This window comes from Crocodylus siamensis, chromosome 15 (genome assembly GCF_052110815.1).
Source record: "Crocodylus siamensis isolate JL-2025a chromosome 15, ASM5211081v1, whole genome shotgun sequence".
Classification (NCBI taxonomy): domain Eukaryota; kingdom Metazoa; phylum Chordata; order Crocodylia; family Crocodylidae; genus Crocodylus; species Crocodylus siamensis.
The window spans coordinates 36,880,533-36,908,167 of NC_143409.1; the positions used below are offsets into that span (position 1 = coordinate 36,880,533).

Below are 27,635 nucleotides of genomic sequence, written 5' to 3' on the forward strand. Positions count from 1 at the left end.
ATCACTTCTCATGTCCTGCTGGCAATGCTTCTATTAATGTGTGCAGTATGCCATTAGCTTTCTTCACAACAAGGGCACATTGTTGGCTCATATCCAGCTTACTGTCCACTGTAATCCCCAGGTCCTTTTCTGCAGAGCTGCTGCTTAGCCATGGGTTTGTTCCATCCTAAGTGCAGGACTTTGCACTTGTCCTTGCTGAATCTCATGAGATTTCTTTTGGCCCAATCCTCCAGTTTCTTGAGGTTTCTCTGAATCCTAGCCCTATCCTCCAGTGTATCTATTCCTCTTTTCAGCTTGGTGTCATCTGCAAATTTGCCGATGGTGCACTGTATCCCATCTTTCAGGGCACTGATGAAAACATTGAACAAAAACAGTCCCAGGACTGACCCCTGGGGCACTCCACTTGATACTGGCTGCCAACTAGACATCAAGCCATGAATTACTACCCTCTGAGTCCGATGATCCAGCCAGGTTTCTATCCACGTTACAATCCATTCATGCAACCCGTACTTCCTTTCTACCATTCTTTGTTATAAGACAAGGCTTCAGTTGCTGAGCCTTTGTATTGCATATTGGATAAGAATGCCTTGTGGAAATGGAATGAACTGCATGACAAGATTTTCAGTGATGTGAAATGGCTGATGTAATCTGACATCATGCTAGTCCATTATGACATGGCAAAGCCTCTTTTGCTTCCTTCTGATGCTTTACCATATGCAGTGGGGGCTGTCCTCAGTCACCTGCAGAATTATGGATATGAAACTCCCATTGCCTGCTATTCAGGAACTATGAATAAGATTGAGAGAAATTAGACCTGAATTGATAGGGAAGCATTTGCAATTGTTGCTGGGGTTAAGAAATTCCATTACTATGTATACAGTTGCAAATTCAATATTGTGATAGATCATAACCTGTTGCTAGATTTATTCACCAAGACTGGACTACAACACCAAATCATTTTACCACATATGCTTCATTGGTCTTTACTTTTAAATGAGTCTGACTACAAATTTCAGTGCAGGCTTGGGAAGTCAATAGCCAATGTAGAGTTGTTTGCTGTTATCCTGCCCTGAATTTGGTCTTCCTCCACCCTCTGAGGTCTGGTGCTAGAATTCTCTTCTGATCCTTCTCCCCAGGAAGATGACTTGCTAAAGATCCAATGTTAGCCCAAGTACTAAACTGGCATGAAGAGCAGGGCCTTTGGCAAAGGTCATAGATGAACTTAAGCCATTTGGTACACATAAACATGAACTTTCTGCCCTTAAGAAATGTCTGAGTGGGTAACTTGAGTGGTCATTCTTAATGCAGGTTGAATGCAAGTTCTCAATGCTCTTCATGAGGGATTTCTGGGGATTGTTCACATGAAAGCTCTTGCTAGAAGTTGTCTAGTGGCCAAATATAGATGCTCACATCAAGTAAACAGCAAAGAGGCGTGAAACATGCCAAGCTACATGTTGCACATCAGCTAAGGCTCCAGTCCATCCTTGCAAATTGACCAGGACACTATCATCTCAGCTGCACATAGATTTTGCTGATCCTTTCCAAGGTCAGATTGTCTTTGATTCTTTCTCAAAGTGGCTGGAAGTTGTTTCTGTCACATCAATGACTTTATGCACTATAATCTGATTTTAAGGGAAGCTGTTTGCAATGCATGGTCTTTCAGATACCTTTGTGTCCGACAGTGCTCTACAATTCACTTCTGAAGAATTTAAGTTTATGGGAAGGAATCTTATCCATCACACCACATCCATATTGTACCTGTCATCAAATGGCCAAGCTGAGCGGATGCTCCAAATTTCTAAAGATGCAGTGAAACAAATCATTGATGGTGACTGGAACCAACAATTAACTAATTTCTTACTACTATAGTATGCAACTACATCCACTGTTACAAGCTGCATCCCTGCAGAACTACTAATGAACCACCAGCTGAAAACACGCATGGATCGGCTCCACCCAGATTTGGTAGCCAAATATCAGGCTATGCAAGAAATCCATTTCTCCAAGAACCAAGATGTTGCACGTGTAAGAACCTTGGAACAAGATGAACCTGTATGAATCCAAAATTACATAACTGGGCCACAGTGGGTGCCTGCATCTGTCCTTGGAGCTAGAGGCCCAGTGTCCTGTAAGGCCAAGACTCCAGATGCAAGGGCACTTTGTGGGCCTGTTGACCAGATGCAGGATTGGGTCTCAGGTAATGTGACCTCTGCAACATGAGAAGGCTTTGCACTGTTGATGGAACTGGATCTGACAAGTCCATCAGCTGCTCTTTTAGATCCAATCAATCCTTCCAGCTATTGAAGCTACTCTACAGTAGCCAAAGGAACCTACCTGTGTTGTCAGTGAAAGGTCGGTTACCCCTGAAATTAGAAGATGGGTCACCATCCAACCCAAATGCTTACAGGAATATGTTATCTGGGGTGGGAGGAAGGTTGAGTATTGAGTGTCTTTATATAATTTTTTTTGCACTGTCAGAGGGCACTGTCCAACTTACATCATTCTTGTGGTGTTCTGCTTTACTACAGTATGCATACAAATATTATTAGGAAGGTAATTGTTGTTAATAAAGATGGTTTCTGTTTTTGTGTGATCTCTTTGGGACAAGAACTTCACATATGGAAAAACTGTGGTCTCCAGCTGCCTCTATATCCATACCTATGCCTCAGGTTTTACCCAGTCTCTATTTACTGGGTCTCATAGATTCAAAGATTGTTAGAGGCTGGAAGGAACCTTGCAGACCATTGGGTCCAGCCACTCCATTCTAGGCAGGAAGACCCTAGTGAAGTGACTGTCCAGTCTCCTTTTGTAAACCTCCAGGGTAGGTGACTGCACCACCTCTAGAGGGAGCTTATTCCACAGTCTGGGCACCCTGAATGTGAAGAAGTTTTTCCTGGTATTAAGCCTGAAGTGGTCTTCCAGGAGTTTATATCCATTGGTCCTGGTCTTCCCCAGGGGTGCCCTAGTGAACAGTTGTTCACTGAGCTCCTGATGCACTCCTCTGATGTAGAGGTAAGCAGCTATCAAGTCCTCAGTCAACCTTCTCTTCTTTAGGCTAAACAGGCCCAGGTCCCTCAGCCTTTCCTCATATGGCTTGCCTTGTAAGTCCCTGATCATATGGGTGGCTTTTCTCTGGACCCCCTCAAGTTTTTCCACATCCTTGTAGTGCAGTGCCCAGAACAGGATGTAGTACTCAACTGCGGTCTCACCCGTGCTGAGGACAGTGGGAGTATCACTTCCTTAGTTTTACATAAGATGCACTGGTTGATGCATGCCAGCGTGTTATTTGCTCTGCTGGCCACCGCATTGCACTGACGGCTTATGACGGGCACATAAACCCCCATGGCTCACTAAGAGCATCCGGGAATGTCTCCTTGCTAAAAGGGAGGCATATACCCAATGGAGAGATGGGGTCATCACCAAGAAGGACTATGTTACAGTCGCCCGAGGATGTAGGGGGGCAGTCAGGAGGGCCAAGGCAGAGTTGGAGATAGGATTAGCTTCCCGGATTAAGGACAATAAGAAGTCCTTCTTCAAATACATAGGGGGTAAAAAGAGGGTCCCGGGTAATGTGGGGCCCCTGCAGGACACGATGGGCAACTTAGTCATCACGCCAGATGACAAAGCTAACATATTTAACGATTTCTTTGCCTCTGTCTTCCTAAGTAGGGACCAGTTCAGCCACCTCCCTGCTGGGCCCCCCTCGGGCCCCGAGAGAGACACGCCTGGGCCAGGGGTTAGCGAGGAGTTAGTTAGGGTACTTCTGGAGAGGCTGGACGTGTTCAAGTCTGCTGGTCCGGACGATCTTCACCCTAGGGTTCTACAGGAACTGGCCGAGGTCATTGCGGGACCCCGGCGCGGCTCTATGAGCACTCGTGGTGCTCTGGCGAGGTGCCGGAGGACTGGAAGAGGGCCAATGTGGTCCCTATCTTCAAAAAGGGAAAAAAAGAGGACCCGGGAAATTACAGGCCAGTTAGTCTTACCTCAATCCCGGGTAAGCTCTTTGAAAAAATTATCCTGGCACACATCCAGGAGGGCCTTGCGGGGGAATGCATGCTCAGGGGCAACCAACATGGGTTCATCAGTGGCAGGTCTTGTCAGACCAACCTGGTGGCCTTTTACGATCAGGTCACCAAATCATTAGACGCAGGGGTTGCTGTGGATGTAGTCTTTTTGGACTTCCGGAAGGCTTTCGACACTGTCTCTCACCCTGTCCTCATCAAAAAGCTGGGAGACTGTGGTGTCGATGCCCACACGGTCAAATGGGTCGCCAACTGGTTGGAGGGCCGCACCCAGAGGGTGGTGGTGGATGGGTTCTTCTCGACCTGGAAGGACGTGGGCAGTGGGGTTCCGCAGGGCTCGGTCCTCGGGCCCGCACTGTTCAACATCTTCATCAGTGACTTGGATGACGGGGTAGAAAGCACCCTGTTCAAGTTTGCTGATGACACTAAGATGTGGGGCGATGTGGGTGCACTAGAAGGGTGCAATAGGCTACAAGCTGACCTTGACAGGTTGCAACGGTGGGCGGATGAGAATAGGATGGGGTTTAACACTGATAAGTGCAAGGTGTTGCACATGGGGAGGAAGAACCGGCACCACACTTACAGGTTGGGGAACTCCCCTCTTGCCAGCACGGAGACGGAAAAGGATCTTGGAGTCGTCATTGACTCCACGATGAACATGGGCCGGCAGTGTGGGGAGGCAGTCAAGAAGGCCAACCGTACCCTGTCATGCATCCACAGATGCATCTCGAGCAGGTCCAGGGAGGTGATCCTCCCCCTCTATGCGGCACTGGTCAGGCCGCAGCTGGAGTGCTGCGTCCAGTTCTGGGCGCCACACTTCAAGAGGGATGTGGACAATATGGAAAGAGTTCAGAGGAGGGCCACTCGTATGATCAGGGGTCAGCAGGGCAGGCCTTATGAGGAGAGGCTACGGGACCTGAACCTGTTTAGCCTCCACAAGAGAAGGTTAAAGGGGGACCTTGTGGCCTGCTACAAACTGGTCAGGGGGGATCAGCAGGTATTGGGGGAGTCCCTGTTCCCCCGTGCGCTGCCAGGAGTGATCAGGAATAACGGTCACAAACTGGCGGAGGGTAAGTTTAGATTAGATATTAGGAGGCGCTACTTCACAGTCAGGGCGGCTAGGGCCTGGAACCAGCTTCCAGGGGAAGTGGTGCAGGCTCCTAGCCTGGGGGTTTTTAAAAGGAAGTTAGATGAGCACCTTGCCGGGGTCATCTGACCCCAGTGCTCTTTCCTGCTAAGGCAGGGGGTCGGACTAGATGATCTACCTAGGTCCCTTCCGACTCTAGCTACTATGAAACTATGTTCATGTGGTGGTCAATCATTATCACTTGGTCCCTTTCAGCCATGGTGCAGGTCAGGCTGTCACCTCCAAGCCGGTATGTATGTTGAGGGTTATTTGCCCCCAGATGGAGCACCTTACGTTTGGAAGTGTTAAACTTCATCTGGTTCGGGTCTGCCCATCTCTGTAGCCTGTCCAGGTCCACCTATATCAGCAACCTATCTTCTGGCTTGGCCACACTGCCCCATCTGTGAACTTGGCCAGTGAGCTTTTCACTCCCCCATCCAAATCATTGATAAAGATGTTGAAAAGCACCCGTCCAAGCACAGACCCTTGAGGGACACCACTAGCCACTTCATGCCAGGATGACACAGATCTGTTCATGAGAACTCTCTGGGTCCTACCCTATAGCCAGTTTCCCATCCATTGAACTATCAAGCAGGTGAGCCCACAATCTTCCAGTCTCCTGACTGTCCTCACTTCATTCCTTGGGTCCTTGACTCTGACCAGCCACACCTCTTGATTCCAGCCATTCCTCCTTGGGCCTTATCTCTGCAGTGTCAACCTTCTTGTTTCTCAGCCTCAGCCCTGTGGCTTCAGCCCCTCTCCACTCAAGCTTGCTTCTTTGGGTGGGGGGAGAGAGGGAGAAAGAAAAATTGCAGCATGCAGAGCACTCTGCTATGCACCCTCCTAACAATTCTTCACAGCTGCTCCTGGTCCTCCAGTGGTTATAAGTGGAAAACAGGATCCCACTTGGTTAACATAAAGAGTCCTCAACAAAAATCTCAGCCCTCTTTGTGTAAACTCAAATAGTCCTCAACCAGATCTTCACCCCTTCAGTTGCATTTACAAGCTAGTGGAAGCCCTTCTTCTCTTGGCGGATGTGAGCTTCTCATTCCTTTCAGGACAGCTCTGTTCTTATCTTACCTTCAGGGCCAGAGTGTCCCTCTGCCCTGGAGCCAAACAGGTCAGCCCCTCCCCTCCCATTCAGCTGATTCCTGTCACTCAGCTCTGGTGCAGAGATTTCCCATTATCTCATTTTAGAGCCCCTGCCATAGCCTGGAGTCGGCTATTTCTCATTTGACTGTCCCTGCTTTGCTTGCAGCCTGCAGCTTACCCTGGATCATTAAGGTGTTCTGTTCACCCTAGCAGCTGGGATCTCTGCTGCTCTAGCTGTCTCCTCCCAAGACTGCCTCCTGCTGCAGGCAACTTCGTTTCTCTGTTTTGTAGCACTGTGGACCTCCTGGGAGTCAGGTTCTTGCTTTCTGGGTCCTTGTCTTCTCCGGGTAACAAAGACCCTCATTTTAAAGTGGCCTTTACAGGTCTTTCTGGTCTCTCATCTCTTTCCTCGTAACATCACCGGGCTTCCTTCTTACAATTAGACACTTGGCTGGAATAGGTTAGTCAGGGATGATCCTGCCTTGAGCAGGGGGCTGGACTAGATGACCTTGTGAGGATCAAATGGGAACATTTCATTTCCCCCACTCTGAAAAATAGGGCTTCTAACTACTCTGTTACCTTTTAAGGTAATTGTAAAGTTTACTTTGATAATTGTGAAGATATTTCAAAAAGAGATGTGTAAATTCTGGGTCATATCTGCTGTTGAAAATTGCCCTTTTCAGAGAATCCCCAGATTTGTGTAGAAGTCCCACTAACAAACCTAAACCAAGGTATTTTACCTCGTGCTTTTATTGTTAGTTTTGTTAATGTCTGATTTTAAATACCTAGGTTAATGCATTCAGTACTATGTCTAGAATAATTTTGTTGCTGAGATTAAGGTGTACAGAATTATTTTCCCTCTGCCTTTAGCCATTTAAAGCATTGTTTTAACTGAAAGACACCTGCTGTATTGAGGACTAGCAGCCAGGAAGGTCTCTGTAGCAGGTCAGTGCATGTCACTCTCATACCTGTTTCTCTTTCTATGCAATGAAATGCCTCATTTTTAGTGGTGGCTTGAGCTGTTTGCAAACTGATGGATTCTAAATTGCCTGGATGAATGCCTGTGGCTTTCTAAAAAGGTTTAGTGATTCACCATAAAAACCAACTACTAAATAAACCAGGCCAATGAAACTTTATTTATCTCTGGACTTTTATGACAAATACATTTCTCTGGGATCAGGTCAAAAGAAAGATGATGGGCCACTTTCCTAATCAAACATCCTGTAGTTTTATATTTACTTCAAGGCTGTGTTAATGTAGAGTTTATATGACTGTTCAGTGAAGAAACTGCAAATTGAGAAATAGCTCATTTGTCTGGCCACACTGTGAGCCATTGCTGTTTGTTATTGGCAATGAATGCAAATGTAACAGCCAGAAACCAATACCTTGTTGCGTATTGTTCATAATTCTGACATTATGTAGTTATTGGGTTGTACAGGCAATTGAACTTAAAAGGTTGATGCCAAATGGGTTACCCACAGAAAAAGAAAGTATTAAACTAAGAGCCATCTGCTCCTGTTTTCTATGCAACATTGCAGAAATGGAGAACACATCATATTAATACAGATGCTTTTTATTATTTGCTAGTTATAATTAAATGCTGTGTTTTATGTGGTTAGTGATGAAAGAGTGAGAGCAGCCTCGGAGGGGGGAAATGTTTCAGATTATGTAGACCACAACTGACTGTTGCATAGCCCACCACAAACCCTAGCCTGGCAAGGGTTTGTATATTGTAATAGTGTATTCAAGCCATACTCACGAACCACATTCCACTAAAACCTCCCATGTTTATAGCTCGTTGCTTTGTAATGTCCTGTGACTGGCTTAAGCAGTTTTCAGTTTAGTCATGATCTTTGACTGGAGAGTAGGCTGTAGCTGAAAGAAGTAAGCTGTTTCACACACAACTGCAGTAGTCTATTTCCCTCACCCTGGATCAGTGGGGAAGCAGATATATCGTCCGGTTTCTGGTCTGCTCCTGAGGCAGTGCAGCAGTACCCAACCTTTTACTTAGCTGAAACAGTAATAGAAACTAGCAGTGAGTGAAGTGGGCAGTATTTAATTTGGATTTGGACAGATTTGGATCACAGTCCTGACTTGATTCGGCTGAATCTGAAGATTCAATTCTGATTCAGAGAATCAGTGATTTGGCCGTAGACACAGCTTTATATGTTTTTTCTACATACCTCGAGGTACCAGGAGTGGCTTGTGAACACTGAGATGGTGGGGCCGATAGAACATCCCACGGGAGTGTGGGAGTACTTTTGGTCCACTTCCAGGTCCACTGCTGAGCATATGGGGGACACTCTTGCACGCCTCAGCTTGGTAATTGGCCATGGGGGACCTTGGGTGCCCCCCCAGACCTAGGAGGGACCAGTAATTGAGACGAGGGGGGTTCCCCACATGCTCAGTGGTGGACCCAGAAGTGGGCTGGAAGTACTTCACTTCTGGATCTGCCACTGCATGTGTGGGGGAGCCCCCCCATGCTTCCTTGGGATGCTCCATCTGGCCCATCTTGGTGTTCATGAACCATACCAGGTACGAAGAAAAACCATATAAAGCTGTATCTGTGGCCAAATAGTCGAATCTCTCCGAATTGAATCAGACGCTTCTGATAGGTCTCCTGATTTGATTTGGATTCAGAGATTCAGCTGCCAAATTGAGCTGAATCTTCTCTGAATTGAATCAGCAACCAAAGCTTCGCACAGCTCTAATAGAAACCCTGCCTGTAGTGAGAAATCCATAGGCTAAAACAAGTTCACATAAAGTTTGTGAAACATAGTCAAGAATATGTGGATTTTCTTCCATTCTCCCTACTCGATTCTGCTTTTTGCCTTCTAGATGGCTTTCTCTCTAGGGCAGGGACTACGCTTCACTCTGTATGTCCAGCCTCTAGTAAACTGTGGCCCCCCAACCATGGGTGCTCCCTCCCTCTCACCCTTAATCATGTTGGTGCCTCATTGTACCCCTTCTGCACTGTACCACACTGGGGGCCCCCTGCTGCACCAGTGTCTCCACACCATGCAGGTTCCCTTTTAACTGTAGGTTACTTCAGCCTAGGGTCACTTTATCCCAGCCAGTCCCAAGGCCAGTGGCAAGCAGCAGAATTGGGAGGGAGGGGGAGCACAGAGACTCTGGCGACAGCAGCAGGTGAGCAATGTGGGGAGCAGCACCTGGACTGGAAACCTGGAATCCTCAGGTTAATTTCTCAGGATTGGACGTGGCCTGTGGGCTGCTATTTGGACAGCCCTGACTTACTCTAACTTTGTCACAAACAACAAAAATGTAAGATTGGTCTTTTACGTTTTCTTTTGAAATCATCTTGTGGTAGGTAACTTAAGGTTTTTTGTTCTTTTTTTTTAAATTTCTCTTTCTTTCTGACTTTGCTATTGATGTGTAGGAAAAAAATAGAAAGTTTCCATCTTCACATTTCTGAACTTTGAATTGAGCAGCATTTTCCATTGTGGAAGCCAAAGGGAAATCCAGCCCTGTCCAGAAAGTCCAAAAACAACTTTTGGTCTGAAGGTTTGATGGTTCTAGGAGAAATTAATTAAGGGATGCTGCCTCCTGTGCTAGCAGGGTGAAGCATAACAACTGATAAAGGCAACTAAATTCATTCCTAGTTAGCTCAGTTTTTCCTTTCCATGATCCTGGAGAGAGTGGCTTTTAAAGAAAAAGAGAACTTTTTTTCTATTAGAATTGGAAGTGCAGTTATCTTAATTAAATCTGCTTGTGTCCTTAGGTTCCCCAGAGGATAGACGAGCAAGGAGGTGCCTCTGAAGACAATGGTGCAGGAATCCCAGGTACATGGGGCAGTTGGGGCCCCTGGTCAGCCTGCTCTAGAAGTTGCAGTGGAGGGGTAATGGAGCAAACACGACCCTGCCTTCCAGCCTATTACCATGAAAGGAGCTATCACAGGCCAGGGCAACAGTACCCAGCCTCAGAAAGATCTGTTGCCCACCAGTATTCCCACCATCGTGAAGACCCATTGACATCTTACTCTGGCCATGTTGTGTCTGCTATCCGTACGTCTGTGCCACTTCACAGAAATGGAGATCAACTACGGGCAGGCCTTCGGGCTTCAGTTTCCTCAGGAGGCCGCAATGACAGCCATCTAAATAGAGGAATGTTAAGAGGCAGCCGGCATTCACAGTCTCAAAGACAGAGCCCGAAGCCAGAAAAGAGGTACTGTTCAAGCTTTCAATCCAAAGCTTAACGTAAATTGTGAATTTGAAGAATGTGTCTAAATAGACTAGATGCTAAATGCACTAGATGCTAAATTTTGTTAATAGATGTCAACACCCATGGGATTAAACACATGCTACTTGCTGAAGAATGGCATAGGTTTATAACATCCACAGACTATTTTGGAAGGATGCCTCGGGGCATAGGTGGTGATATTGTAATATGATCACTGGACTATTCTAAAACCAACAGCAGGTGTGCTGTTGTGACAATTGCGCCTTTGTTGCCTACAGGCTATTTTACTATTTTCTTTTAAAATTTACTTTTGCAATCTATTCTTTGAAATCTTCAGAGAAATCTTAGTAAAAGATAATTCAGCTGTGCCATTCAATCTCAATAGTATCATTCCAATTGACATTTGTTGAACATTTTAAAATATTTTTTGATAAAAGATCAGACCAAGATTTTGTTTGGCTCACATTTTTTAAAGGAAAATTTCAAGAACATTTTGGTTTTCTGCCTCTTTCACTTCTAATTTCTCTCCCACTTTAGTAGGGAAGAACTAATTCTCCCCCCCCCCCAACCAAAAACAAAAACCAACCAACCAACCAAACGAACTTCGAGGTGAATAGGAAAGATGTGCGGTTTTTTGCTTGTATTTTATGTAAAGGATGCACGCAGAAGTACATCTCCCTGCTGTAACTCTGAACGCTTTGCAGGAAGTGTTCTGAGTTACAATGATCCCCTGGACCAAACAGAAATTCACTCTTGGTTCCAGGGGGAGAGGAATCTAACTGCTGGCTTTGAGCCTACAGCCAGTTTAGTTTAGCAACAGCTCCTCCCAGCTGCCAGGCCACTCTGCTTTCAGAATGGAAGGGGAGAAAGAGAGCAGATGAAGTTTGTTCTAGGGGGTCCCCAGCCGTGCTGGAGTGTGAGGTGGGTGAATTGGAGCTCACCAGCCTGAGGGGGGGGCCCCAATATACCTGTCGCACTCTTCAGCAGAGGCTGAAAACCCTCCGGACCAAACTTCTTCTGCTCCCTTTTTCCCCTCCTATTCTGAAGACAGCTTGGAGACTGGCAGGGAGGCAGACACAAGTTACAGAAGGTGTTTTGTTCTGAAACATCTTCATCTGAACATTTTCACCTGATCGGCCATCTTTTAAGCAGTGTGCAGCTTTGTGTTTGATCATAGTTATAGACCGCTTTCTACGGTAAGATTGGGTGAAAATTTTCGCTTCTGTCTGTGCCCAAAATGCTCATCTTGTTATTAGTATTCATTGTGACATCTGTTTATACTAATATAATAATGTTAAGAATTCAGTATTTAAGCCCGGGATGGAAAGAGAATATTAAAGCTAAATTATTGAGCCTCTGGCTAGCAAATGATGGAATTTAATTTGTTCTTGACCAAATTTAAGGACTGACTTGATAAGCTGCTTTTCCTGGATTGCCCTGAGACCTTGTGCTATTAAGTGAACTTTAAGCACTTCCATTACTGATCTTTTCTTGTTCTGCTTTCCTTTTCTTTAACATATGTGTTCCCTTTGTGTTGGCAAAGGGAATAGAAATATTGAAAACAAGTTTTCATAGGTATTTATACAAGTATTTGAACTATATTACTATTGTAGTTATATCAGAACAGTGTATAGCAGGAAAATGGAATCCTACAGGTGTGTTGACTTTGTCCAAACAAATAGTAAGAAATAATCCCTGTCCTAAAGAGATGTCAGAAAAAGGATGGGTAAGTAAATGAACCAAAGGAAAAAGGAGTGCATCTTGACCAAGGTCTTAAAGGTTAAAAGAAGGCAACGCAGATTTCTTAACTCCCAGTTCAGTGCCAGGCTATATGTACCAAGCCCTATAGATTATAGTCCTGACAGATGGAGGTTGTTTGGGCAAGGTAGCATTTAAGAGACTAACTCAGTCAGAGAGGCATAAGCTTTCATAGGTGACTGCCTCTCTACTTAACAGTATGTAACAGCATGTACCTACTTAACAGTACGTACTTTGCCTTAAATTTGGCAAAGTAAATTTCGGAAGTAAACGATTTTTGTTACTGGGATAGGACAGCTGGGAGTGTTGTTACAGAATCCTGTTAAGCGCTGATTTGATTAGGTTTTTTGGAAAGACCCAACGTGTTTATTATCCTCCATCTAACTGAAATTGATTGGGGTACATCTCCTATCAGGACACCTTTGGAAATTTTCTGGAGGATTTTTTGGTGTGTAAGCTTTTAACCGTCACACTCTGCAGGACTTCTGAGTTGATCAGCCAACCAGAGGTTTCCCTTTGTAAAGACATCATAGTGACCTAAAAAACAAATGGCTGGTTGGTTGGCAACCTCTGATGCTACCCTGAGGGAATCCCAGCCATACAGTCTGCCTTTCCATTCTGAAGTGAATACTAGCCACTTTGCATAGGCCTAATAACTGCTACCGCATTTCATCTGGGTACCACAAAGTGGGTGTCTCTATAAACAAGTTCCTATTTAAAATGCACTTCTGTGATGGATCCACCATCTTCATAGCACCACAGACTGCCTGAATATATGGAGAATCACTTTTTGTATGGGGATTTTTAGCACTATGAAAGTAACATTTGAGAGCATAGTAAGATGAAAAGAATCTGTTTCCAAAGGAAATACATTCCAACATTAATAGAAATCCTTCAGAGAAGCAAAATGCATTTATGCCATTTGGAAAAAGTGGTAAAGTTGTCAGGCTGCTTTCAGGCAGCTGACCAGGAAAGTTGAGGAATCAGCAAACATGAGTAATAGCTTAACAAAATAGAAAATGTATGTATTTACTTGAATATAAGATGATTCTGATTATAAGACAATTCCCAGTGATTAGAGTCTATGGAAAATTTATATATTTTTAATGATTTTACAGGTCTAGAATCTAGTTGGAGGTTTGTCTTGTCCCCCTCCCATTGCTGCAACAGAGAAAACAGACCTGGGGGTCATGTAGTCCCCTTGCCCTCTACCCCCCAACCTTCTTCTCCCTTCAACCCCTTCCCCCTGTATGTACTGTCAGACCCTGCTTTTAGCAGGGCTGTGCAAAGCCTCAGGTGCTGATTCAATTCAGAGATTTGACCTGATTCGGCAGCTGAATCTCTCAATCTGAATCAAATCAGGAGACCAATAAAAAGGTCTGAATCTATATGAAGCTCTCTGAATCAATTCAGAAAAGATTCAGAGAGCTTTGGATATTTGGGCAGTCCCCATTTGCCATTGCAGAAAGCTGGACCTGGACTCCATGCCAGTAAGTAGGGGATGGGGGAGAGGGGGCTGGACTAGGGAACAGAGGACCATTGGAGGATTCCTGCCAGGCCCCATCCCCTGCTTGCTCCCCCAACCCTCCTGAGTGACCCCTGACCTCCCCCCCCCGCTCTCTTAGCCCCCCCCTCCCATGGCTGCCCTGCCTGGCCCTAGCTCTGAGCTCTAAAAAAAAAAAATAAATAAAAAAAATAAAAAGCCCCCACTCACTGGCTCCTGCCAGGTGTGTGGGAATGCGATCCCTGGTGCCCCTCACTGCCCCGCACTGCGTGGGGGGCTCCAACATGTCCCTCAGCCCCCACCCACTCTCCTGTCCCCCCCATGGCTGCCCTGCCTGGCCCAGTCTCCTGGCTCCTAAACAAAAACAAACAAACAAACAAAAAAGCCCCCGCTCACTGGCTGCTGCTGCAGCTGTCAGGGCTTCCAGGGGCTTGTGGCAGAGTGTATCGACTCTTCTCGGGGTTTGTGGTGAGTGTTGTGGCAGGAAGCCACCTTTGTTTCTCCCCAAAATCTCTGCTCTGTGACAATTTGATTAGGATGGGCCCAGCAGAGGAGACACACCTTTACCCTATCTCTTTAGGTAACTTGAGATGGATACGTTCCTGAGGGAGAGTGGAAACCTGCTCCCTCTACCTATATGACTGGTACCACCTACCTGGGTGAGGGGCTCCTACCTGGTGGGCTAGAGTCTGCCCAGAAACTAGTGATGTATTTCAGATTGGTTGGCCGACAGCCAACAGGTGCTGGCCTCCATTGGACCAGGTGAATGAGGTCACAGGGGCTATATAAGTGAAGACTGCCCAGGAAGAGGGGGCAGCAGCCATGTGGGGGACTTGGACTTAGAGAGGAGTTTTACCATCTAAAACTGGCTCTCTCCCCCATAGCTCATGAGCTAGGAATGGCCTGCCTCTAGAGGGAATCTCCAACAGCCTCTGGATGATGCTTGTGAGTAAGCTACTCAAGATCTGATTTTATATATATAGCTGGCAGTAACTCAGATGCATGATCAGAAGGCTACCTCAGCCAGACTGTTTTGCTCTATGGGATTTCTATGATATTGCTCAATCCTGTACCCTATTTTCACCCTACCCCCTGTAATCAATAAAGTTTTCCTTGGTGATCAGTGTGGGAGACTTATTGAGGGGTGGGTCTAAATTATGCCTAAGAGACCCCTTAGGTCTGCGAACTAAGGGAGACTTTCCTTTTTGGCCCCCGATTTGGGGAAGTGCCCCAAGTCCCTATACTGGGTTGAGTACCCGTAGGACTATTAGGCCTGTGTTTCCCTGAGGACACAGGGCCGAGAGAGTCCCTTCTCGGGGTGGCGGCAGCTTACGTTACCCCCAGGCTAGCGAGTGTGCTCCAGGAAGGGGGTCAGCTGGATGCGAGGCACCCCTAGGGAGGCACTTGGAGCCTGGAAGGTGGTCGGGCGCAGTGAGGTGAGTGGCTCAATGCAGGAGCACCCCCTACTGGCCCGCCACAAGTGCCAGGCTTTTTTAAAGAGCCTGGAGGCTCGGGCTGGGTGAGCGGGTGGGGAACGGGGCCTGTCTAACTTGGAGATTTGGCTGATTTTGGCGACAGCTGAATCTCTGAATCAGATCCGGCCAAATTGATTTGGGACAGTGATTCCAATCACTGAATCACTGTCCCTGCAATTGTCTAAATCTGAATCTGAAGTGAATACTAGCCACTTCCCACAGGCCTACAAATTAGTACAGGTAACCATAGATTTAGTCAATCCAGAATGGATGGATTCTACTTTTTTTTTTTTTTTTTTGAAACTGATGATGCAGCCCAGACCTGTTTCTTGTGCTGTTTTCAGAATGGGGCAGAGGTTGGGGGGAAGGAGGCAGAGGGAACTCATTTTGGGGGTTGCTAAGCCAGTGCTGGAGGGGGGGGCATGTGGATTGGAGCCCCCTGAGGTGGGCAGGGGGAGGGGAAAGGCTAGGGGAGAGATGCTCAATCCCCCAAACCCCAGGACCCAACAGCAAATGTGGGGATTGTGAAGGTGACATGTTTTACCTCCTGCTGGAGCAGCAGAGTTCACCAAGTGACACACTATCTTCTGAGGGCATGGGGGAATGCTGGAGGACTATGTTCTCTTCTGAGAGAAACTACAACAAGTACAGAAGTTCATTCTTCTAGGAGAAACTCCCCTGGGAGTGATTTAACTCTAGTTGTTCCCAGGTTATTTTTGTCTTGAAGTGGTTACTTTTACTCTATGAGAAAAAGCCTGAACATCTGTACAGTATAGTCGCATCTTACGCGGGGCTTATGTTCCGAAGGCAGTTCGTATGGTTGAAATCGCCAGGCTTCGGTGCCAAGCAGCTGTTGCTGCAGCAGGGCCCGGACAAGGCGAGCGTGGCGCCACACAGCCCATGCGTGCAGTGTAACAGCTGCGCCTTCCACACGCACTCTTCGTCCCTCGTCCTCTGCTTCCTCATCCCGCCAGGGCAGCCAGCTAAGCATGAGCCCCCAGCCCCCCAGCCATGCCGGTGTGTGCAGGCAGTACCACGCAGCACTGTGCCCCAGCCGGCACCCGGCGACCAGCCCCAGCAGCCGAGTGCACGTAGTTGAAATCGTGTAAGTTAAATACGCATAAGAATCGACTGTATTTAAATAGTAAATGCTTTGCTGAATTAGGACTTGATTGCTGTTTATTGCCTCTTGATTATCTGTGGCTCTAAGAAGAGAATAAAATTTAAAGGCTTTATTCAGTAAGAAGGAAAGATAAAATCTTGAACAATATTTAATTTGGAAACAGTGAAACAATCTTTTGAAATATTTCATTTCTGGAATGTAAAAATTATAAACCTTGTAATATGAAATTTACATACACACACACACACACATATTTTATAAGTATAAAATTAAAGATTAAAATCTTATTACTTTTATGTTGAAACAAAATGATAGCCAGAAGTAGAAGTCAGAGATAATTTAAAAAGTTGGAACATAATCCTTCATTTTCAGTCCTGTCCAGAAATTCATCAAAATTGACACATCTATTAAATATTTCAATTTTGCCAAAATGTTTTCTGATGGAAAACCTAACCACCTGTACTCTTTATTAGCAGATGTGTTTGAAAACAAATAGATTGTTTCATTTTTCACTAGGGGGTCAAGCAGAAAATGGCAGTTATATATGAGGCTCTAAGGGGAGCTAACTAGGTGAATCTGTTTTCTTGATTTGCCTGCACTCTACCTAGCATAGTAAACATGTTTTATAGAACTATGTTACCACTACAGATAATACCAATGTAGGTCTATAGGGTTTTTTTGGAAGATACGGTGTTAGATGATGATGGACAAACATTGTCATGTTCTTCCAGGTATACTCAGAACCTGTGTGGGGATTCAGGTATATGGGGAAATAATAATTGTGCCCAAATTATAAAGAAATAGTACTGTTAAAAATGGGGATGCTGTTGAACTTCTGAGAGGTAATTACAACATATAAAAATACATAATTCGGATGCTTTTTGGAATACAGTATTTTGTTTTTGATGTTTTTCCCAGCTAGCTATAGTTTATTTGAAAATAGAAAAGCTGCTCTGAAAGAAACACCTGAGGTAGCTATTACCCATTAGAACTGAGCTTCAACACCCTGACAGCACCACAGTGGCATGTCTCAATCACCTTTTGTTTTGATTTTCAGGGAATGTAGTATTTAAATTAACACTGAATATTTTCTGCAGAAAGTGGCCCATTGCAATGAAAAATGTAATTTACTGAAAAAAATATTTTTTTTTTATCAAAAACAGTTTGTTGTTCCACTCCACTGTTTTAAGCTTTGTGGAAGGAAATTAAAATTGGGATTTGATTCTTATCTTTCATTTCCCTTTTTTCTCTCAAATAATTTTTAATGAAAATGGCTTAGTAAGACTAGCATCAGGGTTAACCTCATAAGCTGGAGGTCATCTTGTTTCACTAATGCAAATCCTCCATTGATCTGGTGGACACAAATATGTGTAGTATTGGTATATTTCTGGAATTCTCTGTCTTAATGTTTTTGTGACCTCTTCTGGAGGGAAGGCTCTTGCCATGGCCTTCATTCTCATTCAGTGCAAATTGACTCCCATTATTCTTGTTCACTGATTAGATAGATAGTAAATGATCAACTAGGTAGTTCTGTGCATGGGAAGATATGGTTGCAGGGGGCACTGAACCTCCCAGATGGGGCAATCAGACCCTTGGACTTATGGGACCATGTGGGCCTTGTACCCTCAAATTTTACAGCCTGGGTGGGGCATGTGGCATTGCCAGGATCATGGGGAATCAGCTGAAAGCCCCTGGACATTTCAAGATTTTAGAGGTGACCTTGGGCATCAGAGGCCAGGTGATGCAGGAGCAGGGGCCCCAAGCTCTGAAGTGAGAATAAAAATTACACGCTGAGAATTGCACCCTTGCACATCCACCACTGCTTCTATCCACCTTTCCAGCCTTCTACATCCCTTCCCCTTGCAACCAGATCCTCTCCCCACCCATGGACACAAAGACCCTATGGGCACTGCCACAGACCATGCATGAACCCAGCCTATTTGCTGCCTCTAGCCAAGCCTGGGAATGCAAGTGGCAGTCTGGGGAAATAAAAGGTCTTATAGACATCTTGGGGAAGGAACACATCCAGTGCCAGATCCAGATAGGGTATCAAATCAGAGATGTCTTCAAGTATATCACCCAGCAGGTGCATGCATGGAGCCACAACAGAGACTGGTCGTAGTGCCTCAACAAGGCCACAGTGATAAGGAGGCATTATTGCCATGTGCTAGACATTTACAAAGTGGTCTGTGTGCGGGATGCAAAGCATGACATTCTACAAGGACCTGTACCATTTCCTTGCCAAGAACAGGGCTGACATTCCCACTCCCCACACCTTCAGGACCAGGGGTGTTACAGAGGAGTTGCATCCACAGGGACACCACCAGAGGAAAAGGTGGCACAGGGAGTCCCTGCAGGTCCACATAGGGGACATGGTTTTTCCAAAATGAGTCTTATCACACATCTCTGCTCCATAGTTTCATAATTGTTAGGGTCAGAAGGAACCTAAGCAGATCAAGTCTGACCCCCTGCCATGGGCAGGAATGAATGCTGGGATCAAATGACCCCAGCTAGGTGATTATCTAGCCTCCTTTTGAAGACCCCCAGGGTAGGAGTGAGCACCACTTCTCTTGGAAGGTGGTTCCAGATCCTAGCCGCCCTGTCTGAAGTAATGCCTCCTGATGTCTAGCCTGAACCTACTCTCAACCAACTTACGGCCGTTATTCCTAGTTACTCCTGGTAGTGCTCGGGGGAACAGGGCCTCTCCCATTTCCCGCCGGTTCCCCTGATAAGTTTATAGATGGCTACGAGATCATCTCTCAGCCTTCTCTTGTGGAGGCTGAACAGGTTCAGGTCCTGTAGCCTTTCCTCGTAGGGCCTGCCCTGCTGCCCCCAATCATGTGAGTGGCCCTCCTCTGGACTCTCTCCATGTAGTCCATACCCCTCCTGAAGTGCGGTGCCCAGAACTGGATGCAGTACTCCAACTGCGGCCTGACCAGTGCTGTATAGAGGGTGAGAATCACCTCCTTGGACCTGTTTGTGATGCATCTGTGGATGAATGATAAGGTACAGTTAGCCTTACTGACTGCATCCTCACACTGTCGGCCCGTGTTCATATTGGAATCAGTAATGACTCCAAGATCCTTTTCTGCCTCTGTGCTGATGAGAAGGAAGTTCCCCAGCCTGTAGGTATGCTGCTGCTTCTTCCTCCCTAAGTGCAGTACTCTGCACTTGTCAGGACTGAATCTCATCCTATTGTCATCCGCCCACCCCTGTAACCTGTCCAGATCTAGTTGTAACCTGACCCTCCCTTCTAGCGTGCCTGCCTCTCCCCACATCTTAGTGTCGTGTGTTCCAGGCCCCCCACCCAGTACCACCACAGCAATTGCTGTGCTGGCACAACCCCCAGGATCCATGACCTCTCCTCCTGAAATTTCTTCTGAGTCATGTCATGTGCAAGGATGCCTTGTAACCTGTCATAAGGTTTACCCTTGCTCCACACAACCATGATGGGGACTCAGGTCCTGGGGAAATTGTGGAGCCCCCATGGGAGAAGAAAGGGGCATCAGGGTTTGGGTGGGGGGGGACCTGAGGCTGCCAAAGCCAATCCCCCCATGGTCATAGCCTTGTCTCAGGTCATTATGGTTAAGAAGCCCACAAAGAGGTTGGGGCCAGAGGGAAAGGGGCCAGGAATGAAAAGGCATAGGGTGAAGGTGAATTGCCTGCTTTCCTCTCAGCCCTGCCTTCCCCTGCTAAAGCCTGGAGTCCAACCAAGGCACCAGTTCTCCCCACCAGCCCAATCCTGGATGCTTAAGAGAGTATGTTCCACTCAATAGGATCAGACATCTGCCTAACTGACATGTCTTCGGCATTTCCCTCAGGGCTATGCTGCAGTCCATGGGAGATTGGAGCCTAAGCACAGATATCTCAAGCACTTAGATGTAAACAGCTCCCCCTCCCCACAAAGTACTCATGGAAAGGCATTGATAGTGTTTATTGAGGTCAGCGTGCAAAAGGGTAAACAGCAGTTTTGGCAGAGTGTGTCCCCAGGTCAACGAGAAGAGAGCTGATGCAGCTGTGCCTGACAACTGCTACAGTTGCAGTGTAGCAGGAATTAAAAAAAAAAAGTCCTTTTTGCAAAATATCCACAGACCTCCCTTCCAGACCAGGAAAGGGGCATATGCGATGGAACGACTCCCACATGGGAGCTGTTATCTCAGCCTATCGGGTTTTTCTGCCAGGGTGACTCCTGGGTTGTACACCTGGATGTGCTGGCAAGTGGCCCAAGAGCACTTTCCCCTGTTCCTTCTGATCCAGTGTGTGAGTGAAGTCCTTTGGGCACTGGCTGATTCCAGTTCTCATATCACAGGCACTCAGTGTATCAGCCCTTTAGGGCAAGGGTCTGGCCTGCAGGCTGGATTGGGCCCGCAGTGGACTCCATTTCTCAGTAGCCCTCTGCCTAGCAGTGGCGCTGTGACAGCATGGGGCCAGGGTTTCCATGGAGACTAGCCCCAGGATCACCGGCAGGGCATGTGGTAGGGCGGTGAGCTAATCTGTGGCTGGGATGTTGTGGTGGTAACAGCATGGTCCAGAGCTGGAGCACAGCTGTGATCTGCCTTTGGCAGGGGCGTGCCAGCAGTGGATCGTGGCTCTGCCTTGGTTCTGGACCACTCTGTCACCCCTGCGAGATCCCAGCCCAGCCCCAGAGCAGCTCCCTGCCCAGCTGGGTTCCCTGCCAGCTTCCATGGAAACCTTGGCCCCTCAATTATCATGGCACCCCTAGTACTCAGGTCTCCATGGAAATGGGCCAGAGCAATATGGGCAGGGGCTGCTAGGAAATGAATCCACCATTTTGGCCATCCCTGCCTTAGGGCAACTCCCTAACCCTCTCCTGTGATCATGGGCCCATCTTGGCCCCATACCTGCTACCCCCCAACTCCCCTCCCACTCCTGCAAGCTAAGCACCCTCATCTTCGTGTGAAAGACCAGCTCATGGTGGATGGCAAGGTGAGTCCAGGACACGTGGCCAAACATCCGCTGAACAAATGAAAGATGTACATATGAGGTGCTGGCAAAATGAAGAAGAGATGTTACAAGCTGTGGTTGCAGCCTCTGAGCTCAGGCTGCACACTGCGGACTCTTGATGCCAGGGGCTGTGAGACTGCCAGGAGGAACAAATCCAGCTGTGTATGGGGGAGATGGACAGGCCAAGGGGTGCTTATACCCAGACTGTTGAGTTGCATGACTGGGGTCTCCAGTGCCAAATGGATATACTATATGGAGGAGGGGGACACACTATATGGAGGGGACACCACATAATTCAGCAGAGCCAAGAGAGTCGCAATGAGTCTTGAGAGAGTTGCAGGCAGCCAAGAGAGTCACAGGGAGTTAACACACACAGTCCTGGACCCTGGCAGTTGCCCTGTAGGTACAAAACCTCCATGCAGTTCCAGGCCTTGAACACTTGTACTTTGCCTGCTTGGGAGCTTACAGATGTGAAATAAGAAAATGACATACTCCTTCACCAAGTGCAGTGCACTCCCAAAAGAGGTATCATGTTAATTTGACCTGGCTTGCCCAATGTCTGTACGGATTGGGTGCTTCAGGGGGCTTTTTGGTGCTTTTATCTAAAGCTGATTCAAAGAGCTATCAAAGTGCCGAAAAGTGCCAAAAAGCCCTGAAGTGCCTGATCGATGCATGCTCTGGGGAGCTGGGCTGAAGTAGTGTGATGCTCTGGTAAAGCACCAGTTTTTGTGGGGGGGTTTTCCCCAAGTCTGTCAGCGCCCTATGACTAGTCTTCCTTCAGCTGAAGTGATTGGAGCAGGACAGCTGCTAGAAAAAGACAATTTAAAGTGAACGTTTCTCCTGCAGAGTGCCTTAAGTGGAGTTGTCCTACTCTCTCATGCTACCTGCTAATTAAGCTGCTCTGGTCACCTAAGCAACAAACCCACAACTTCTCTAGAGGCCCCGCAGCTACATCCACATGGGTCTACACTGGGCTGAATTAAACCCAGTGGGCCTGTTTTTATTAAAGGAAAAAAAATGCAATTGTCAGTCAGGTTTATGAGATATTAATGAGGTGAGTGGGCAGTGCAGGCTTAGATAAACAGTGCAAGCTGAAAGGAATTATGTCTGTACGTGCAAATGAAAAATAAGTCTCACTATAGTTTTGGAAATATATTAATGAGGGAAGGGGTTACTTAAAGCATTTTTATATATGGAAAAGGGGTGAGAGGAAGGATTTGTACCGAGGAAAGAATCCAAAAAATCATCAACCTCTCACATTGCTACAGCTCCATTTCTTTTCTTCTAGTGCCAGCAGTTGGAGTGAGAGCCTGCTCTGTCACTCCGCGCCATGTGTAAATTCTGCCTACAGCTTGCAGCAGAGGTTAGGGCGTTTCTAGGTCTGTGGACAAGGAAGGAAAGAGTGTGTCATTTAATATCAAAAGCAACATTTCCTTTTTGAAGAAGCCTCTTTCTCCTGACCTCAGATTTGAATAGGCAAAAGCAGGTTACTTGATTTGTAGGTCTAAACTTAACCTCTGTAGGGACAGTTCAACTGTTATGCCAAAACCCAATTTACATGCCACTAGTTGTGTTTTGATGTGATTTATACTGATCTGCTCTTGTCCATTTCTGTTCGTGGTTGAACAAATACATGTTATGTACAGACCCTTCCATTAAAAAACAACAACAGCAATAGAATCTATTTTCTTCCTTTTTGATATCTGGACTAGAAACACAGCTCAAACACTTTTCCATTCTCTGGTCATGCTAAATGCATAAAAATTTGGTGCATCTGAACCCAAGTATTTTTCTTAAAGAAAAATAGGATTAGCCATCTTAATGGATGTAAATTTATTTATTTTTTTGGCCCAAGTGTAATTGCCCCTACAGCCATGTCCCTGCTTTGCAGGTGTTACTGTTCAGTCACTTTCGCTTGTTGGCACCTTGGCCTTCTTGGCATCTGCCCCTCTGCTCTAACTGGCCTCTTTGCTAGGGCAATGAAAATGATTCGGGGGGTGGAGCACATGACTTCTGAGGAGAGACTGAGGAAACTGGGCTTATTTAGTCTAGAGAAAGGAAGACCGACCAGGGATTTAATAGCAGCCTTCAAGTACCTGAAGGGGGGCTTGAAAGAGGATGGAGCTGGACTGTTCTCAGTAGTGGTAGATCACATAACAAGGAGCAATGGCCTTAAGTTGCAGCAAGGGAAATTTAGGTTAGATATTAGGAAGGATTTTCTCACTGGGAGGGTAGTAAAACACCGGATCAGCTTACCCAGGGACATAGTGGACTCTCCATCCTTGGAGGTTTTTAAAACCTGGCTAGACAAAGCCCTGGCTGGGATGATCTAGTTGGGGATGGTCCTGCTTTGAGCAATTTGTTGGATTAGATGACCTCCTGAGGTCCCTTCCAACCCTAATTTTCTATGATTCTGTGACTGCTACTTTGCCTGCTTGTCCCAATCCAGTCCACCGGTCATAGAAAAAAACAGAAAGGCAGGGTCATGCCTTAGCGCAATGTACCCTGCACTGGATAAGTTAATGCTAGAACAAAAAAAGTATGCTTTAACACTGGCAGCCCCTCAGACAGCCATGCAAACAAAGAAAGTGAGCTCTCACTTTAACACAAGCCACAATCTTTCCTACTTGGAGTAAATGAATCTCCCTCTAGGCACTGCCCAACCCGGGTCACTCACCCTGCTCCCGAGGGTTTTGTCTATTACTGGAGTTCCCCAGTAGTTACTTCCCCTCTGTGAGGGGTTCAGCTCCCTTTCAGAGCTTCCTCCGATTGCAGTATTCTTCCCCTGGTGGCTGCTTACCCTCCTGAGTATGCCCGTATCTAGCTCCTTTAATTATCACCTTTGTCTAGTGACTCACCAGCCCTCAGGTATTATTCTTCCTTCTTTTGTGTTGATCAGGGGCTCCTTCTTTCTGAGACTGTCTAACCTTGGCCTTGCAGGCCTTATCTTGGCTGCTTGTTGACTCGCTCAGCACCAAGGCTGGGGGCTTTGACTGGGGTAGTCCAGTGCTTCTGCTGGGACCGAAGCCAGAGGTTCCCACTTGCTCCTCCACTCCCAATCAGACAAATCACCGTATTTGGGATGAGAAAGGAATTTTACTCCATGGTCAAATTAGCATGGACTGTTGGGGGATTTGCCATCCTCTGTAGTGAGAGGCATGGCCTGTTACCTGGGATTTCTTGTGCATATATTAACAACCTTTTGTAGAAACAGCACATTGGCTGCTATGGCTCCCTTGCTTTACCACTAGGTTAGAGTGTTATGTCTATGCTGTGTCACTTGTGTAGAGTTCAGATTATGGATTGTATAGGATGCTTTGGATAGGGATGATCCTGCTTCAGGTAGCAAGTTGGACTGGATGACTTCTGGAGGGCCCTTCCAGCCCTACTTCTCTATGATTCTGTGAAACTTCTGAAGTATCTGTTCCCAGTTGAACACAGTGTGCTACCATATTGCAATAGTTTAATTAATTAATATTAATATTAATATTAATCTAGCTGCATCAGTTACATCATTGTAGAGTATTGGTTAACCAATATTATAATGTGAGAGCAGCATTGGAAATGAAATTTATAGTATGCACATATATATTATTTTGTTTGCACTCTACAAAGGTCTATAGAATAAGTAAAATGGCATATGTTTAAAACCAGAATGCTTGAAATTAAGATCCTAAATCTGTTTTCTGCCACTTAAGCAAACATGATCTGATTTTTGAAAGGGTGCTAAATACACACAACTCATACTGCTTATTACCTATGAAAATCAGGCCCATTTTAATTTACATTTAAGAACTTGACTTTAGTCACTATAACCAAGCTGTTATATTATTTTAATTTTACTTCTGTTATTGAAGTAACAGTTGCATAGTTGTCTTCACTTAATTAATAGCAGTGAAATGTGGTATTAAAGTCCAAGCAATATGCTTTATGGAATAAAAGCACGCATGATGATTTGCTCATCCTGGGAGTAGTGCATTCTCAGGCAGAGTTTAGGTACGTGGCTGTTCATTCATGTTCAAACTGTTTCCTCTTGATTGATGTGAAGTTGGTGGAAGGTGAGTGTATGGAATGCAAGGCTGAGTAGTGCTGTGAAGTGATACAATGGCCTTGATGTCAGAAAAGTAGTGGGAATCCACATAGGCCTGAAGAGCTCTTCCTTTCTAATGTGAGTAGATTCTACTATACTCTCCAGGATCACTAAATCACTCATTTTCATTAAAAATGCACTCTCTGTGTTAGAAACTACTAAAACAGCACAAGGTATGAGCTTGATAGGAGCTGTGACCAGGAGCAGACAGAGTTTGTTTATCTTGTGACTTAAAATCTTAAGAAAAGAGGGCCAGTGATGTGTGGTGTAAAGCTCTTCCAAAGTAAACTTTGTTTTCTATCTAACTGGAAGCTTTAAGAATATTTAGAAGGCACAAAAATGTGAAAGCACTAAGAGAACTTGAGAGCAAGAATGTTTGAGTGGAACAATTTTAAAGCAGTAGTAGTTCTGAATTATGTTTATAATGCTACAGAATAAAAATGTGTATAACTTTAGGTATTTTAACAGTACTATTAAAATATTTTTTAACACAGGAAAATATAGCTTATGTAGTTTACAGTAGCTTGTATAACGAAAAAGAAACTTTGCCATTGTTACTGTTCCTTTTTCCTTACTTCATTTGTTTTTTTAGCTAGGTTAACTTTTTCATTTTTAAAGCCCTGTCAAAACATTGTAAAAATTTAATTGCTAACATATGAATGATAACATATGAAAGCTTATGAATGCTTTGATTGCTATGATTTTTTTAAACCAACAATCTACAACATTAAGCTCATAAAGCTATGATTTTTTGGATCAAATGTGAGTGAATGGGTAGTGTCCCTTTCAGATTATAGAGTTACACCAAACTTAAACTCCTAAATGGACATTCAGCATGAAGCTGGGTTTTAGTTTAAGTCTTGCTATATTTATACAGTAAGGTAGTTTTATTGAGTTTAGAAATACATTGTAATTATGGCAAGTAGGATTTGGCCCCATAAGCAACTGAATGATTATGCCACAGCTCTGCTACAGCATGCCTAGGGGGGTTTGTTTGTTTTTTTTCTGTTTTTGTGGTTTTTTTGTCTTGTTTTCTTTGTTTTAGTTTAGATGGTAATGATGTGTGACATGCTTTCATCATGGTTAAAAACAAAAAAGAATCACCACCCCTAAATTTTCCATGATATTTTCATTTTAGAATTTCCTGGTATTACTATTTCATATACATCCTTTTTTTGTTTTGTTTTATGTAACCTAGTTCATTGTCTTTAACTCAAAAAAATAAAAACATCAAATATGTCAAACAATTTTAGGCACAAAAATGCTATCTTACAGTTTTCTCCAATGACTAGTAAAGATCCTAATCCTATCTCAGTCATTACTTTTGTCACATAGGGCAAGACCTTAATTTATTGTTGTCACGGTGTCAAATGATCTTCTAAGAATTCTGTAATGGAGCCTTGATCAAAACTAGGGGATTGGTTGAAAGAGGGAAAATATGCTATAGAAAATGTTAAGTGGTGAAATGAAAGAGTAAATGTAAAATGATTCTATTAATATAGACTTAAGAATAGAGAAGATTTGAAGATAAACTCAGCATGCTTGTCCTGGATTCTGAAACAGGAAAGCAGTAGATATTTAAAGGTGCTGGTGATAATAGTCCTAGTTGGTTGTCAGGAAGTGAGTTTATAAGCAGTTATTTATTCTTTCTTCCAAGTTTTATACAAAGACCAGAACTACAAACTTCTGTCTGTCCCAAGTTTGAAGTAATGGGATTAGAAAAGAGGGAACTTCAGAAACTTAGGGAAAAAAGAAGGCAAAAAACATAGGAGTGGTCAAGAAGGAGGTGGCAGTTTCCTTATTCATAGACTGTGGAAGATAATGAGTATTATCTACATATCTGCTGGGTTCATCAAGGACAATGATCTTGCATTGCTTCATGTAAATCTTGGTCAGGGTTGTCCAATTCATCACCTGTGAGGGGTTAATTTATGGCCTGCAGGCCTCCTCCAAGGCCACCCTTCCAGGCCCCCTCACTGCTCTTTCTGCTGTTGCTGCTGCTGCTGCTGCCACCATCTTTGGGCTCTCTCTACAGCTTCCACTTCTTGGTCATGAGGTTGCATCATATGGAGCCTTTGCAATCCATGTAGCAAGGGTCTGGGGAGCTCACACATCCTATGTGGCCGGGGGTTAGGGTGGAGAAGACCTGCACAGCATGTAGCTTATGTGGCAAGCTGCACCTGGCCGCTCAGATGTTGGACAGGCCTGATCTAGGTGACAAAGCTTTTGCCTAGTGGAGCACTGTCAACCAAGAAGCACTGTGGAGGATTTGTCTGAAGTACA

At 45.4% G+C, this 27,635-nt stretch overlaps 1 protein-coding gene across 3 annotated transcripts in view; it reads left to right on the forward strand.

Annotated features, from left to right (window-relative positions):
- Positions 1-27,635, forward strand: part of THSD4 (thrombospondin type 1 domain containing 4) — a 698,655-nt gene that overhangs the window by 80,351 nt on the left and 590,669 nt on the right. For all 3 annotated transcript variants that reach the window (XM_090028684.1, XM_090028685.1, XM_090028683.1), the window contains exon 4: positions 9,980-10,422. In XM_090028684.1, coding sequence (XP_089884810.1) covers positions 9,980-10,422 — 443 coding nt within the window. The remainder of the gene's footprint in view (positions 1-9,979; positions 10,423-27,635) is intronic.